The 18,218-nt window shown below is 42.5% G+C and overlaps 1 protein-coding gene across 1 annotated transcript; it reads left to right on the top strand.

Moving 5' to 3' along the window:
• The first annotated feature begins 202 nt into the window (after positions 1-202).
• On the top strand, positions 203-17,146 carry HAS2 (hyaluronan synthase 2). Its single transcript, XM_010228499.2, has 4 exons — positions 203-377; positions 8,224-8,850; positions 13,542-13,643; positions 15,680-17,146. The coding sequence occupies exons 2-4, from the start codon at positions 8,224-8,226 to the stop codon at positions 16,607-16,609; spliced, it is 1,659 nt and encodes a 552-aa protein (XP_010226801.1). The 5' UTR covers positions 203-377; the 3' UTR covers positions 16,610-17,146.
• Positions 17,147-18,218: the final 1,072 nt, after the last annotated feature.

Genomic DNA, 18,218 nt, shown 5'->3' with positions numbered 1-18,218 from the left:
CTAGCCGGGTTTGAAATAAGATCTTCAGCTTCAACCACGAGAAATTAGCACATAATTTATTACTTCTTTTTTTTAATTATTATTATTATTTGAAAAAAGACTCTATAAATTTGAGTTAGAGAAGCAGTGAAAGAAAAAATAAGTTATATTAGGGAATACACGTGGAGAAAAATGAGTAGGACTGATTCGCCTTAAGTTTTTTATTTTAATTATTATTACTTTTTTTAAAAAAAATCTGAGTGTCTCAATAAGTCTCTGAAAAGTGCGATTTGATCTTTTACCTCAAACTTGGAAACTGTTCAGCGGGAGCAGCGGTACGTGAGACCACACAGCTGGCTGAAGCCCCTCTATGACCAAAGGACAGAAGGACAAACAAGGTGGGTGATTTACGCTTAAATTCCCGTGTCCATCCCCCCCCCAGCAAAAACTCCTCTCCCCTCATCCCACTATTCAGAGGAGGAAAACTGAAACGGACCCCCGAATAAGAGCGGGGTCCTGAGGGGAGGCTCTCCCTACCTTACACCTATTTTAGCGATAAATGGGGCACGGATGAGGTTTGCAGCTGTCCCCCCACCCCTTTCCAACGCGGCCCTCTCCTCGTGCTGCCGCTGCCTATAATTGCGAGAATAACTCAAAACCGAGCCGAAACAGGGCAGCAGGTCGCGAAGCCCTCCCCGCGGGGCGAGGTGAGCGCGGCTGCCGCCCAGGTCGCTCCTGCCTCGCCGCCCGCCCTGGCGCCGCGCTCGGGACGCGGCTCCCAGTCCCGCCTGGGCGGGAGGCTGCGCGGGGCGGGCGGGGCTCCGCGCCGGGAGGGGGCGGTGCGCGGAGGGGGGGGGGCGGGGAAGCTCGGACCCCCCTTTCCGAGCGGCCGGGGCGGGGAGGGGGCGCTGCGCGGGGGATGCCCCTGCGCGGGGCGCTGCGCGGGGCGCGCCCCCACCCACGTGGCAGCGCGGGGAACCACCCCCGGGGCCCCGCCCCCTTCCCTCTGTGACGCAGCGCCGCCCCGTCGCCCATTGGCTGCGGCCGCCGGGCCGGGGGTTCCCCCGAGGAGCGCGCGCCCGCGCAGCGCGTCCCGCGGGAGCGCGCAGGGAGCCCCGCGCCCGCGCGCGCAGCCCCGCGGCGGCACCTGCCGCCTCGCGTGACCACCGCGCGCTGGTGCGCGAAGCGGCACGGCGCTCCTCCGGCCCAGGCAAGCGAGGAACAGGCTCCTTACAGGCTAATAAGCAATGAAAACCAATAAATTGCTTGTTATTTTTATTTTCCTCCTAGATTCTTTGTTTTTAATGGCAAAAACTTGCCTGAGCTTCATAATCAGCAGCCAGAAAATATTTCTCAACCCCCCCCCCCTTTTTTTATAAACCTTAATCCAAACCTTAAACTGGTGTACAAATACGGTTTTTAAAATATATATATATATAGTTTTTCTTTTGCAGGGGGAGGAGGTTAATTTGGCAACTGATATATCACTGTCTCCATTAGACACAAATCACAGAATCACAGTTGTGGAAATCACAGAATGGTGCAGGTTGGAAGGCATCTCTAGTCCAACCCCCCTGCTAAATTCATTAGTAATCAATTTGTTAGTAGGCAATTAAGTCCCCATTGTTTACTCAAACCTACAAGGGATTTGGGAATTTGGGGGAAAATGTGCTCTGAATAGACAGGAGTTTCGTAATTTGCTGATCAAAGTCTGTAAATGCAGACACAGTTTGCTATCAGTATGAATGCTACGTTATCCACTTATTTTAAACCCAACCCCAGAGCTAATTTTAGTGTTATATGAGCCCTTCCCAGAAGATCAATGGCATGCAAAAATCTGGAAGTGATAAATAGCCAAAGCACCAGATATGGTAATTCTGCTACAGTAAAGATGTGCAGATGTAACATAACTTTTCAGTTTCCTCTCTGCAGGCTGTAAACTAGAAGAGGGAGTCTGGACAACTATTTTATTCTTGTAATGAATGTGTACCTGGAATCATTTGTACTTCAAAGATAAATGATTTATTTTGCTGCCAAAATGAGGCTAAATGTACCTAACTATTGGATGAAAACTCATTACTCTCAGACGCTGATTGTGTGTACGCGCAAAGTGCAGGTGTGTAAGGGCACATGCAGTGCTCTTCAATCTGGGCACACACACACATGCAGACTCCCACGTGCACATTCACGCATGCACTCAAACACATCCATATCATTCAAGCAACTGATCTGCTGAAGTCAATGCTGTCATTCTCAAAAGTAAGACTTTGTCTTTTGAGACTTATGAAAATTGATATTCTTCTTTGGGGTCTGCGCAAAACACTTCTCAATATCCGTATGCACATACGCCTTCATGTGGTAGCTTTTAAGTCAGGGAAAAACACATCCAGCTCCACTGATCTCAGGAATACTGCTGGGTAAGAGCTGCAAGGTTATAATACGCAATCCCCACTAGCTCTGCCTTCAGATGGATGCTCCTGTGGGCAAGGAGAAGAGGATGTGGTCTGTTTTTGTGAGAAAAACAGTTATCTGTTACAGGAGAACTGGTGGGTTCTGTATGACACTAGGAAAAAAAAATAATATTATAGATAACAGTATCCTAAGCCTTGTGCGGATTTTTGTAGACCTCCAAGAGCTTCTCAGATTATCGTGACTCCCATAGGAGCTGAGTCAGAGAGAGGTGAATTTACTTAATTAATGTCACCTAGCAAGTTAAGGGCAACACTAAGAACAAAACCCAAATTGTCTGAGTCCTGGTTCATTCTCCTCAGGTTCCTAAGTATATGAAATACAGCAGTTAAGCAATGACCCATTTGCGAACTTTTATGAGGAAGATTAATCTGTATAATAAATCTGTTAAATGAATGCATATACTTTTTTATCATGACCACTCCAGAAATAACTGCTTTGTAAAGCAAGTTTGATTTCTTATGCTTTCACCACAGAACTTCAAGATAAATGATCCCCTGATTTCCCTCTTGAACTTAAGTACACACTTATCTTTAATGACTTGCTTACATGTTTTGCTGAATTGAAGGTCTTGGTTACTAAGGTTAGGAGGACCATGACTGGTAGGCTTTTAAGATACTAGCTCCCATAGAAGCATGCAAAAACGAGTCTCTTCAAAAAGTGCTCAGCAGGTCTATTTGTAACACAGATTTTCGGACAAGGCTGATGCCCGGATCCCACTGCATTGGGGTTGGTTTACATTGTCATTTCAGCTGGAATCAGGAGTGTGCAATGAAGCAAATGCTTCAGTTGCCCCTCCTCACCATGCCGTGGTTTCTGTTGCAAAGTGGTCACTGGGCACATGAACTGAATGAAACTAAGCACAAGGTGTACTCCAGGAGCACACTTAAAGCCTTTCAGACTCTAATGGGTATGCAGTCCATGCTGTCTGACTAAGTTTAGCTCAGCGTGAAAAAGTGTTCACAGTGAAGAAGTGCTCAGATGAAGGAGACAAAATAAATAGTACCTTTGTGATTGAACTTTTGCTGTTGTTTCTTGGTCAAATATTGCCATTTGCAGTACAATGTGCTTTTAAAATATGTTTAGACCTCAGAATTAATAATCGATATTTTTTCCAAGCAACTTTCCAAATCATTACTTTTTGCGCATGAACTTCCTATTTCTCCTTCCCCTGATTTTTGATCTTGGAGAAAAGCTAGACAGCAGTACTGCATAGCAGCATGTCTGAGCATTATACACAAGGGACTTCTTAAACAGATGATGCAGTGAACTGCACACCATGTGCTGTGAGCAAACCTACCTTCAGCTTGACCTCTCGTTAGCCACCGGTTCCAAGTCCTGCACTAGCACATGCAGGAGACACCCTGATTGCTTTCCTAGTCCTCGGGCAGCTACACAACTGCTGGCACAGAATAAATGACCAGATTACAAACGACGTTGCTGTGTTCAGACACCATTCCAGATATGTTTTCTGGATATATATTTTTCTCTCTTCTGTTTATTATAACAGATCAAATCTTTGCTCTCTTTGTTGCCTAACTTTTTCAAGAACAGAGAGGCATCAAAGCTGACTAATAACCATATGGCCAGACTGTGCTATCTAATTGGGAAGGAAAGAGAAAAGAAGTACTTTGTTATGGAAGTCAGCAGAATTCTTGGCTGAGCAAAGGCCTTGCTCAATTCAGGACTTAAAAACCTGCTGAACTGCAGTGATGTATCTAGGCCTTGTGAAAGTTAGATCTAGACTAAATATTTCCCAGAGAATAGGGAGAATGAAAGCGTATTTTGGCATGCACTGATTTGTAATCTAAGGCAATGCTTAGCCTGGGAAAGGAGGAAGAGCTATGTTACCTCTGTTGTTGGAGGTAACCCCTCAGTTACCAGAGGTTCATTGCAGGTATCTGTCAGCATTTTGTTAACATAGAATTTTATATAAAAATAATGCCACAAGCTTTTAGCTTTGCCAGTTGTTAATGTAGAATATGGTCTCCTTCATCACAAGTGTAGCAGGAAAGCCCTACTTTTTGTGTAGCTTTATCAGGATGCTGAACAGGATGCAGACACTGTACAGAGCAGTCTCTACAGCCACTTATCTTGTGTGTATAAACCTTGATCCCACCTGCTGGAGTCAACACTAAAGCTCGTATTGGCTTCAGCACTGTGGTGTTAGATGAGGGTCCCCATGAAGGACTGAGGTGCTCTGACCACGCAGAAAAATTTAGCAGTCTTGTCGTAGGCTCCCAGTACCATGCATGGGGCACATGGGCACCTCCAAAAAGAATCTGACACACGTGGTGCCATGAGCAGGTCAGTATGTGATGTGCAGCTGCCTGGAGTTAATTCCAAATCACTGGAAACCTTAGTCTCATTGCCCGCTCAAAATCTGCTTCAAGGCTGGCGCAGGGCATGGACCCCCTGACTTCTTTCACCCTAAGAAAGGGGAGAACACTGCAGGTATCATCCTTGTCCTCCTGTTTTATAGAACTAGTTAAAAACCCGCCCAGAAAATGGAAAACTGAGGTCAGAGATAGTGAGGCATGTTTTAACCACTCACTGACCTTTTTGGCAGCTGAGGATCTCTGTTCCTCTCTTTCAGCATAGCAAAAGGTCCTTGTATCTAAAAAATGTGTATATAAAAATGTGCTGGACCTAGTTCTGTTGATACAGAGAAATAAGACAGGGCTGGCTGCAGGTCTGCTTTGTCCGGAGCACCTGATTTCTAGCCTATGCAGAGCTGTTCAATTTATTTATTTACTTATTTTAAGATCACGCTATGGTGTATCTACAGCACCTTCACGCCAATTAGTCAGCTGTTCAGTGGGGCTGTAGTGCTGGCACCTTTGAATATCAGCATATACTTTTTGTGAAAAGGAATTTTGCTCACACTTAAAAAGGGTAATTACCAAGGAAGTGACGGAAAAACAACCGTGGTTGCAAAAGTTAATGTGAGTGCTCGGCCTTCACCATGCATTTGCCACATGTCTTGATTCAGCCTGGCATTATAGTAGGCTTAAAGTGCTATAGCAGGGTATTGCACACTGTTTCTCTGGTAATATTTGATTCTAGGTGTAGGTAACAAGTTTAGGAACATTTTAATTGAGGGCTGACTAAGGATATTAGAAAATTTTAATTGATGACTGACTGAGGATATTGTATTGCACTTTATTAGACCAGACTAAATATTCATAGCAGCACTGTCTGGTCTTAAAATCTGCAGTGTAGCTGTTCTCTATCCTCAGGGCTATTGTTTGACTCAGCATTTCTTTTTTGGCCCTAGACTTGTACAAACGTCATTTCCCTTTATTTTTTTGGCTTTATTACTGGAGAAGGGTGGAGAGGTTTTGGCTGCTTTGTCATTGTTTGAGCACTTTCAGGCTGATAAAAATCAGTTCGACTGGGCAACTCAATAGCTCACATGCTAAAGTGGAGAATATTGAGCAACTTTTTCCAGCCTTTGCCTGAGGTTCAGTCAGTTGAAAGACTATGCATAAAACCTTCAGCTTCATATACAAAGGGGAAAATTTCTTTGATGAAAGCCAGGAATTTAGATCAAAATACAGTTTATTTTCCCAAGGTTGACAGTTAAAGGATAGAAACTAAAAAAGGAAGAAAGGGAAAAAAAAAAAAAAGCTATTTTATTAAGACCAGAAATCAATTTCTTGATCTTAGAAGACTGTATTTTGGGGAGGGCAGGAAGCTGTGCTGTAATGACAAGATCAGAGAATTCACTTCTTGTTTTTCTTTCTTTGAGGAAGCGCTTCATAGGAAGAAAAAAGCAACAAAAAGTTAATATAAGAAGAAACTTGGAGTAATATATAGTTAGTCAAATGTGCACACTCCAGATGTTAATCTAAATCCTGTGAGCTCTACCCATACAAGTAGTCCATTGATTTCAGTGGTGTAATTCTTAATGTAGGCAGACTTTGGCTCCTCCTTACTACTAGAAATTTTCTATTTCTGGCAAGAGAAGAGAAGGAGTGGATCCAAAACGAGAAAGCATAGCACAACCGCACCGCTAATGAAACATTTACCTTGATGTTTGTGACCTTTTGATTACCTGTGGGATTAATAAGCACCCAGGCTATTCGACTTCAAGGCAATCTGGAGGCAATGTGTTACTTAATCTGTTTTCTAAAGCTGGTCTATTTTGGGGACTGTATTCTAATTCACCTATAACTGTGGTTGTAAAATCTATCTTTTATTAGGCTTCTCTGTGACCCCTATTGTGAAAGGCTTTTAGACAGGACAGATCAGGGAAGACCCTTTTGCTGCTGGGTGATTACAGCACCTGTTGGAGCCCAGCCCTAAGTGTTCAAGGAAGTCCTAGAGATAGAGTCCAATTTCTTTAACAGTATCGCCAAATATGTATTTAAGAGGCTTCCTCCTGTCTTGAAATTTAAGACCCTAAATAGCTATTGGAAAAAGCATAATCTTCATAACCTCAGACTTCATAATCACCTGGTTTATTCTCATTTTGTAATTGGTTCCATGTTGAATTTTCTTTCCCAAGCCTGTAACTTTTCAGAAAGACTGTAATCTCTGAGCACTATGCTGCTGGAGCTCACTAATATTTTTTTTCCAAGTATTTCACAAGAAAGAGTTAAAGCTATATATGATGTAAGGAAGTGGTGTTCCAGCTTCAGATTTGGCCAACAGATGGTGAAACAAACGTTGTCAGTAGAAAAGCAAGATGACAGCAGCAGGGAAAATATGAATAGCAGCAAGAAAACACAAATATTACGTCCGTTACCCTGAGAGGCCTTAATTCAGCAAAATCTCAAAGCATGTGCTTCAGTTTCATTGAGATCATGTGCTTGTTGGGTTAGCCTTAAAGAGGCCTTACCCACTTTATGTTCCTAATGTCAAATACCTCCATTGACAAAAAACATTGTCATTAACTTTCTGTAGTTATGAGAAAGCTGTTGCATAAAATGGCTAATGTGACTGCCAAAAAAAAAAATCAGCTGAGTAATATATTCTGCCTGTCTGCCTCCTCTGTGTGTATCCATCATTTGTTTCATGGCCATCAGAGCAGTCTCCATCTCAGCTACGCTCTCATAAACTAGAGCTTATGTTGGAAGATTTTAAAGACAAATAATCTAAGCATGCAAAAGGTGTCAGAATCAGATGGTATTCTAATGAATTCTGGAGCCCAGGGTGAAACTTTGGCTCTGTTAAATTAATGCGCACTTTTGCCACATACTTAGTCTCAATCCAGTTTTAGCCATGTGCACACATGCTCGCACATGGATATATCTATATACACAAATGTATGAATAATGCATTTTTGCAGTGGTATTGAGAAGACCTTTTAGAGCAGATGCCTGATTATATAAATACAAATTATAAATATAGTCAGACATCTGTTTAACAAATTATAAATACATTCAGACATCTGTTTTAAGAATGTCTTTCCGATATTTTTGCAAACATAACTAAGTGACAGAAGTGATTCAGGGCTGGATGCAGTCATGACATGGATGGGGGAGGGAGAGGCTGCCCAGACACTCAGCTGTTCCTCCTGCCTGTGACCATATGAAGCGAGTGGTGGCCCAAAGGCCCCTTCTCCACTCACCCCACTGTTCTGGATAATATGACAGCATGTCTCATTCAGCAAGCCCAGACCTCCAAAATAAGATCCTGACACACACAGCATCTCCTGGGAAGACATTACAGTTAGTAGTACATACCCCTGGTACTTTAAGGTGCATTTGAGCATTACTTTACACAGAGGAAAGAGTCCTTGTGCTAATTGTGTCCCTGTTTCTGTTGCAGATGTATTGTGAGAGGTTTATTTGTATCCTGAGAATACTTGGAACCACGCTTTTTGGGGTGTCCCTCCTGCTCGGCATCACTGCTGCTTACATTGTTGGCTACCAGTTTATCCAAACGGACAATTACTATTTCTCCTTTGGACTCTATGGTGCTATCCTGGCATCACATCTCATCATCCAAAGCCTGTTTGCCTTCCTAGAGCACAGGAAAATGAAGCGGTCGCTAGAGACTCCAATCAAGCTGAACAAAACAGTTGCCCTTTGTATTGCTGCCTATCAAGAGGATCCTGACTACTTAAGAAAATGTTTACTTTCTGTGAAAAGATTGACCTACCCTGGAATTAAAGTTGTTATGGTCATTGATGGGAACTCGGAAGACGACGTTTACATGATGGACATTTTTACGGAAATCATGGGTAGGGACAAGTCTGCCACTTACGTCTGGAAGAATAACTTCCATGACAAAGGTCCAGATGAGACAGATGAGTCTCACAGAGAAAGCATGCAGCATGTATCTCAGCTGGTCCTGTCCAACAAAAGTGTTTGCATCATGCAGAAATGGGGCGGAAAAAGAGAAGTAATGTACACAGCATTCAAAGCACTGGGCAGAAGCGTGGATTATGTACAGGTACGTATTAAAGCGCCAGGTCAGTGCCAATTCAAACACACTTTGAAAGAAAGCAGCTTTTGTATATTTTATGCAGCATGTTAGAGGCCATCCTACTCCCTGATGAACACAGTGCTCCTTTCAGTCAGTTTGGAAACAGCTTGACCGTTAAAAGCGTATTTTGCTACATTTTTAAAATGGTCGATCTATCTGTGAATATGTTAAATCTGTGCACCAGCTACTGGAGAAATCTGAAATAATTCAGCACTGCTCCCTTATCAAAATGGTTTTGCTTCAAATAAGGCCAATGGTCTCCTAAAATCCCTTTCTCTAGGCATGTAAGTAAAGATATGAGGTAACTTCTTATTTTGTGTGAATGTTAGCAAAACTTGTATGCAAGCAGGCAGTAAAGTATTTTGTGGTGCTAGGGGATATCTTTAAGCAGTTGTAGAGTCTTTAAAAAGATGGTCGTATTTTAAGGTCTTCAAAGACTGTATGGACTGCTCCATGAAAGAGTCAATGTGCAGCCTTGAAAGAAAGATATCTTCAGCTAAAACCTGAAGGAGCTTTTGCTTCATCATTTACAGCTGCATTACCTCACTTACCACGACTTGGCCTTTAAAACCCTTATGACACTGCTCACTTAAAAATGAGTTAGGCTAGGTCGTCTCTCCCTGTCTCCAGAGCAGCAGAGACACATTTCTTTCCAGCTGCCTTGGATCCTATGAAAGCTTTTCTATTTTTTTGCCTTACACCTGGAAGCATTCCTTGCTCCCGAGAACAGTCCTGCTGACTTCAGAAAATAGAGGCAGACTTGTTTAGGAAGGCTTGTAGAATCAGGGCCCTTGCCTGGATCGTGAGAATCACTGCTTGACCATCAAGACCAGCAAGACTCGTTTGACTGATCCCTCGGAATATGAGGTGGTCTTAATTACTCAGACTGACCTTCCGCTGATCTTAGACCTCCTCCCTCTGCTCCACCCTTAGCACTGCCCTGATCTGGCGCGAGGTGCTCTCTGTGGGTGTCCCACCACCACCGGGACATCGTGTGGCCCCCTCCGCTGTGCAGATCTGCATGTCTACAGCATGGATGGCAGGGGGGAAAGGCTGCCAGGTCGCGGGTCTGAGAGCCGCAAGCTCTCCAAAGACAAGGGAAACAGAAACTGAATTGCTGCTGGGAAATGGTCTGTTATCAGAGTTTCTGGTGTAAGAAAAAGATTTACAACTCATCCACTTCTAAAATTCAAAGCAATTTATTCTCTGAAAACAATGGCCTTAAGTTTTCCATTGTCCTCACTTCTGTTCTGTGTTGTGAGGAACTGTGATGGGTATAAAAACGCTGCTGTTCTGCATTGGTCTGGTTTTATAGTTGCTTTGCATAGGAGTATCAAATTGCAGAGAGAGAAAGCAGAGAAACAGATTAATTGCAGTTTTCCTTCCTCAGTCCAGCTCAAGTAACCCAGAAAAAAAAGTGTTTCTATTTTAACAGGCATGTCCTAAACTGAAAAAGTAGAAGATGTTTTATAGATTTTTTTTTTCAATCAGTTAACACTCCTGACCTGACCAAAAGTCTTGATGAATGTTTCAGGAAATGTAATACTACTGCAGGGCAGCCACCTAATACTGCATTAATGATCAATGTCAAAGACACAGCTCCTGTCACATCTATACTGTAAATGCAGGAACCTGGTTGTTCTGGTTACTAAACAGTGGTGATTCAACACAGTTAAGACATCATTTTATGAATGAATGAAAGTCCAGATTTTCCAAATGATTCTTTGGGTGGACCCTGAGTAAATAATTTAAAAATGGTATGACTTTTTTAAGTCCTGAGCAATCTTCATTGGTGATCAAGCACTTAAAAAAATGATCAGTAAGCATGACTGCCAACTTCTGAAGCTGCTGACCTCACAGTTCTTAAAACTTGCCTAACGGTTGTGGAGAGAAAATCGTAAGCAGTCAGGTCAATATATATCAATGAGATGCTGATCATTAAAGGGTCTTCTCAAATACCTGAAACCACCATGAAGGCTTTACTTGTTTCGTGGAGGAGGTTAAGAGGGTGCAAGTGATCAGTTAGTGCAGCTAAACTGGCAGATCATTTTCAGGTGATTGGCACTCATTTCTCTTTGGCATTAATCTGTCCTGTACTGTCAGTAGGATCATGATTGATAGCTGAGTACAAACACCAAGCTGTTTTAGGGCATAAAGACCTTAGGGACAGTATTCATCCCACCAGACATGGTGGTCTGCATCTAAGGAAGTTGCTCTGAGCTCTTCTTGCAGTCAGCACAGGGCTAGTTGAAGCAGCCAGTAGAATTCAGGATGCTGTTCTTCCCAGCTTAACACAGAAAAGTCTGTGACCCAGGGTAGTAAAGTCTAGGTTGCTCAGACCTTATGTGAAAATATGACAAATTGTCGATGGAGTGTACTGGGCCAGCCTTTGCTGTGCAGACCTTGGTGTGTTTTATTAGGACTCCTAAGTGTTTACCTTTTTGTGGAAATGTCTTCCTCTCACCTGGAAAAACCTCCCCCAGGTGGGAAACAACAGTTTGGTCTGGTTTGCACCAGAAGCCCACACATGTCCACAGTGCTGATATGCCCGGGACACATGTTGGTAATTTGTAAATAAATCCAATGTGTTCAGAATTCCTCATGCTGTATTAGCAGTGTTGCTCACATGCAGGTTTCTCTGCTAGAGATAAACACATGCAATGTGCTGGGGGCGTCGCTTGAAGTCACAGAGGACCTCAAGGAATACTAAGCAGCTGTGGACAGGGCTGATCCCACTGGATCATCAGCCCTGATCCTGGGGATCAGCCCCTTCTCACATATGCAGAAGAAATAGTGATGTATATGACACCAGTGATGTATATGACACCGGTGTTCTCTGCCTGAGGCCAGGGTACCCAGCAAATTACAGAGGTGCCAGGCAAAGCAAACCGAGACGTGTCCATTCAGGAAGCCCCAGACAGTTAGATACACAGGGCATCCTTTCTTCTCTTCAGCAGAATTGCTTTGCTGCCTTTTTATCACTAAGTCCTATCACCGATGACAGCTTTCCACTATAGCTGGAAAGATATGTTGGCCAGGTTACAAAGGTCCTTCTTGAGCTGGAAGCTGTTAAGGAGAGGAGCTGGATACTTGAAGTTAGCAGGAGCTAGGGATGCTTGTGGCTTTTCTCCTGACGGAAATATGAGAGCTTTCATCAGCTTCCTCCTCTCACCCCCCTTTGAGTACACTTGGAAAGGAAGCATTTTGGCAGATACTCAACTACATCCCAAGCTATGCAGCCTTATTATCCCGGGTAACCTCCCTGCATGAATCTGGCCCATAACAGAGACTGCAGGCTTCTTCATGCCCCTAAAAGCTCTCCTTCTCCTTCAGAAAATTAATTCCAAATCAGGAATGAATCTCCTGGAGCAAGGGGACTTAGGCTAAATTAAAAGGTTGGCCAAAAGGAGAGTAGAATTAGGATTCCTGATCAGAAGCCGCATCCTGATCTGACTTAATAGGCAACTCATTCAGAAATACTGACTTTTGCCACTGCCATACTCATCTGAAATCACAGGAATGCAAAGTGTGGATAGAATGGAATCAGCAGGAGAATTTATGGTCAGGATCCAGCCAGTTAAAGGGGTGTTTCTGGGAGTTTCTGGGACAGCCTGCCTTGCTAGAATCTCTGGGCGCCTGAGAAATGAGTTCACAGGCAACTGGGGAGCACCACTTCCCACAGCAGCTGCAACCGGGAGGCACCCGGCCGTTTGAGCAGGCTGCAGCCCATGTCATTAGCCTCCGAGCAAATTAAAGCCATGCCAACCGCCTTGCAGACCGGCCAGCCTGTCTGAGCCCTCCTCCTACTCTCCCGGGGAAAACCAGCTCCTAATGTACACAGTATGCAGTTGACTGGGAGTGTTTGTGTGGCTGAAACGCCTTTGCGTGTGTCATCTATTTCTGCTCCAGTCTCATGGAACACTGCACTCATGGGCTTGCTGCTTCTGGCCTTGCTTTCTTATTTTGTATAAGAATGCCAGAAGAATATACCAAATAATTTCTATATATCAAATGTCAAATCCCTGCACTACTAATAACACACCATGCAACTAAAATTAAAAAAGAGTTTGTCCTGGAATCTAAAATACATATTTTACACAAATTGCTAAAGCCTTCTGTGAGTGCAAAAACTATTAGGTTTCTTTCCAGTCTCCTAACTGACTTCTTCTTTTTTTAAACAAGCGTCTGGAATTTAACTGCTTTCTCCTTCCTGAATATGGGAGTGAGAAACATTCTCCTTCCCCGTTATGGCTACAACCACGCAGCCAACAGGAGTAAACCCCATATCACAGCTCAACAGGAATCTGCAATGCACCCAAAAACACACTCTTGCTCTGCTGTGGATTCTCAGTGCACTGTCTTTGAGAGCATCTTTCTTATTCAAAGATGACAATTACATGTTCCAATAAAACAAATGCAGTTAATACAGGAAAGAAAATTATTTATGTGAACAGCCCTGACAAGATTCTCTCTCATTCAGCACCGCTCCTGTTGCCTGATACAAAGGGCCTTCACCAGAAGTGTTGATGCAAATTCCAAAGGGAGATTTAATTGCGTTTAATAGGCATATTGAATCTCTACAGTTACTCACAGGATTTTATTTTTAATTCCTACTGTCCCGCTTAACCCATTTTTCCCTTGTTCTGTCTTCCTTGTAGGTCTGTGATTCAGATACAATGCTTGATCCAGCCTCATCAGTGGAGATGGTAAAAGTTTTAGAAGAAGATCCCATGGTTGGAGGAGTTGGAGGTGATGTGCAGGTGAGTACAAGGAATTGCAGACTAACAGGGGAGTTTCAACAGTAAATGTTTATACAGGGGAGTTTCAACAGTAAATGTTTATACTGCAATTCTTGTCCCTGCAAGAAATTAATAGAGTCGAATATACTGGGATATAGAAGGATAGACAGAGGTTGTTTTGAGACCTAACCCTTTTTATCTGTTAATTAGAATCCTTTATTCTCAGATGCAAACACTGCATTGCATGAACACCCGTAGAAAGCAGACAATTCTCCCCAGTTTATGAAAAAAGTGAAGCACTGGGATTGTCAGGAATTTGTGGCATCTTTGAGACTCTAGCTATAACTATTCACCCACGGTGTAAAAAAAAAATTCGTAGGGCATCTGGAAACTGAAAATAGGTTTCCCAAAACCAAGTCCAGCACTCCAAGAACTTTAATTATGTCACTATTGGCAGCCAAGATTTTTATGAATAAAAACCTTTTTGAAAGCCAGTGCACCACACACTCTATGTATGGTTGGATTTCCTCTGCGTTTCTCGTGCGTGTCAGGCACGACAATGGAAATCCCCAAAGTCAGTCCAGATCCACTTTTGTTAGGATTTCTAGCATTCCAGAGTTTTTCTGATAGCTGCAGCAAAAGGCTGTTCATTCCTTTTGAAACATTTGTTTCTACTGCAATTTATAGTGAAATACAGAGAAATGCCTATGAACATTTCAATTGGCTTTGGGATTTGCCCCTTGTAATCATTAGGGCTTTTATGTGCGATGGAGGAGAAAAAGCCATCTATATGGGCAAGCATTTACTACTGAAGGCTCAAAATATTTCAGGCATGTGGCTCAGCTCTAGAAATTAAATTTCCCACAGAAGCCTGAATATCTTTGCAGATCTGGGCTGACTACAAACCAGGCATCACATTTACCTTACACTTGTGAGTACAAATGGAGGTTCAGCCGTTAAGGTGGATAGTTCATAAGGTCCTGCACAGAGAGATGGGAAGGACGTGTGTGCTCTGCGAGGAATGTAGGCAGCATCAAGGGTCTGTACTTCTTTCTCTTTCCCAATTCACTTGCCAGCATACGACAAATAATAAACTTGAATGGGGCCTGAGTCTCTCCATAAGTCCTGGGGCTTCTAAAACATTTTGAAATTAAAGTTGAAACAGGAGAAAATTGGTCCTAAGGCTTCCAGCGTATTGACATGATAGAAATCAGGATCTTTGGAGTGAAAGACCATATGCTTTTTCTAGTTGTAGTTTTGTTTTTAGTCCTGAAAGGCCACAGTTTTCCCTGGAAATCTCTGCACTTGGCATGTTGTGCAATGCTGGTGTAGCCACGTTCTTACATGTTTCCTTGCTGCAGCCTCCAGCACAGGTGAATGCTAAGAATGTGTCAGTAAAGACAGTGACTGGGAAATCAGCACTCTCTTACCTCCATTTAGCACTGGATCTCTCAGACTACATTTATGTAGATCTGAGGTTTTGGTAAGCTTTGGGGCCCATAGAAAAGACTGAGCCCTTTATGTAGGTGCCACAGTCTTGGCTATGGCTACTTGGCCCGCACCTTCTAACTTATAGTGAAGTATGTCTTGGGACAACATAACAGGACTGGTATTTCACAAACAAACCACACCAAGCTGTTTCTTAGAGGACCTAATATCAGTCTATGTTGAGACATCTAGGGCAAGTCTTTTGTTTACTGAAATTTTAAACTAGATATGAGGTACTCCCACCCGCTTAACTTGAGATGAAGAAAAAGGAAGAATGAGCCAGGAAAGAAGCTTTTGGTGGAGAAGAGGAAAGGTGAAGAGAAAAGATAGAACAGCATTTTGGTGGAATAGATTCTTCCAGGACTTCACCTTGCCCTTCTTATCAGTGTCCTGCACTGTATAGATAATGCCTAGATTATGCCTAGATTATGCTGAGATGTGCACCTGCGCAAGTTTTCCCCTACATTTTGGTTAATGCTACTCTAGCCTTTTCAATTTCCTTTTTGCTCTAATGTGCCTATTTTCTTTCTCAAGAGCTCATTTAAAATAAAAACCTCTTGTATTTTCAGATTTTGAACAAATATGATTCCTGGATCTCCTTTCTCAGCAGCGTGAGATACTGGATGGCATTTAACATAGAAAGAGCCTGCCAGTCCTATTTTGGCTGCGTACAGTGCATCAGCGGACCTCTGGGGATGTACAGAAACTCATTACTCCATGAATTTGTGGAAGATTGGTACAATCAAGAATTTATGGGCTCCCAGTGCAGCTTTGGAGATGACAGGCATCTAACTAACCGAGTGCTAAGCCTGGGCTATGCAACTAAGTACACAGCTAGATCCAAGTGCCTTACCGAAACACCGATAGAGTATCTCAGGTGGCTGAATCAGCAGACCCGCTGGAGTAAATCATACTTTAGAGAGTGGCTTTATAATGCGATGTGGTTCCACAAGCATCATTTGTGGATGACTTATGAAGCTGTAATCACTGGATTCTTTCCTTTCTTCCTTATTGCTACAGTCATTCAGCTCTTCTACAGGGGAAAAATCTGGAACATCCTCCTTTTCTTGTTGACAGTTCAGTTAGTGGGCCTGATAAAGTCTTCCTTTGCCAGCTTCCTTAGGGGAAACATTGTCATGGTTTTCATGTCACTCTACTCAGTGTTGTACATGTCAAGTTTACTGCCAGCAAAGATGTTTGCCATTGCCACGATAAACAAAGCAGGGTGGGGCACGTCAGGAAGAAAAACCATTGTAGTCAATTTTATAGGACTCATCCCAGTCTCCATTTGGTTTACAATCCTCCTAGGTGGAGTAATTTTCACTATCTACAAGGAATCCAAAAAGCCATTTTCTGAGTCGAAGCAGACAGTTCTCATCATTGGCACGATACTCTATGCATGTTACTGGGTTATGCTTTTGACTTTGTACTTGGTTCTTATCACCAAATGTGGCAGGCGGAAGAAAGAGCAACACTATGATATGGTGCTAGACGTATGATGTTTCCGTGGGAAGTTACCCAGAGCGTTTTCAAGCAACCCAACGACCTTATAGTATTTGAGGCATCAGATGAATGTTGCCAAGGGAAATGGATCATTGCTGCTGGGAATAGGACATTTGTATTCCTCTGGGTTCATTTTCATCCTGCCAAAGTAAGAAAACAAACAATAAAATTGATTTTTTTTTCCAAGGGGGGAAAAAAGGCAAACCACACAGATTCAACCTGTTCGCAAGAAAATGGGACGACTTCTTTGTTTATGCACTTTTTAACTGTGCATACGCCTGACAGTGTTACGTTCTATATACCTCACTGGTCATGCTTATGTGTGTGGACAGGAAGGAAAGGAGTTTGGGAATCAAGCAAAGGATCTTACAACCCCTTGCAACCTAATTTATGAACTTCTCTTTTTTTTTATAGTTGTGTTTATAGGAAGGGTCTTTTGTGTTAGGCTGCCAAATGCAATGCCAAAGGTAAATTTTAAGAAGCCATTGGCTATGCTGTATTTTTATATTATTGTATTATTTGTTGAGTGTATTTTTAAGACTTTTTTTTAAAATCACATATTTTATATTTTACTTATCTGCCAAAAAGCTGCCTCCCCAACATTTTTGTTCTTTATACTTTTAAAATAGGTTTTGAAAACAATCACATTTTTTTCCCTAAAAAATAGGCTGATTTGATATTGTTCATAATAGGAAGAATAAAATGTTTCTCTACATCTTTACAACTGATGAATGGTTATTTCTGTGAAAATGTATTTAAATGTGCGCTTTGAAGATGTTTATTAGGAAAAGCTCAACATTTCCAGTTTTTGAATATAATCATATCTGTGCATACAAAAAGGCCAAAGGGGTAGATATGTGCAATTTGGGGTTTTGTTTTGCTTGGATAACATTGTAAAAGGGAACTTCACTTCTCTGGTAAGTGCATGCCATCTCTGCCATGCACAACAGCCATGCAGTAAGCCAGGCCCTGATGCCACTGAAGTTCATAGCAAAAGTCTCATCGATTTTATGTGGGACTCAGTGAGGCAAAAGTTTCTGGTATGGAGATATATTGGTCACCCAAAACAGCTATTGACTTCCCTAATGGTTACAGTTCCTCATAATCTGTGGGTACCAAGCAGATAGATTTTTGAGTGTAAAAAATTAACATGGAAAGAAAAATGTCAAAACCTTCAACATGTGGGTGTCTTACAATAAAACTACTACACTGCCCTTCAGAGAGTTTACAGTCACAGTAATCATCAGCTTCTCTGACATCTAGAATAATGCAGACCCCTATACTGAGTTCAATGATTTGTGTTTGACTAAAGCGTATCTACCAGAAAAGAAGCCATTTCTTAATCAGAAAACTTCAAGTAACAGCAAATCCACCACTTCCTCGATGCCTAATCATAAGTCTAGGACATTTATTTTGGACTATGGTTTTGAGAAATGGTATTCAGGCCTAAATTCTTCAGTCTTTCACCAGCCAAAGGAATGTGGCACTGAGCCCTGATATACATACAAGCAAAGAGCAACAGAATGCCAGCTGCATACAGATATATGCCCTTTTTAGATTCTGGTATCAAAAGCACTGTGGTAAAGCAGAAATCAGCATATGATG

The sequence above is a fragment of the Tinamus guttatus genome, unplaced genomic scaffold, assembly GCF_059628265.1.
Source record: "Tinamus guttatus ecotype Peru unplaced genomic scaffold, ASM5962826v1 Tinamus_guttatus_pri_ptg000492l, whole genome shotgun sequence".
In the NCBI taxonomy this organism is placed as follows: Eukaryota; Metazoa; Chordata; class Aves; order Tinamiformes; family Tinamidae; genus Tinamus; species Tinamus guttatus.
This window is presented reverse-complemented; position numbering and strand designations above follow the sequence as displayed.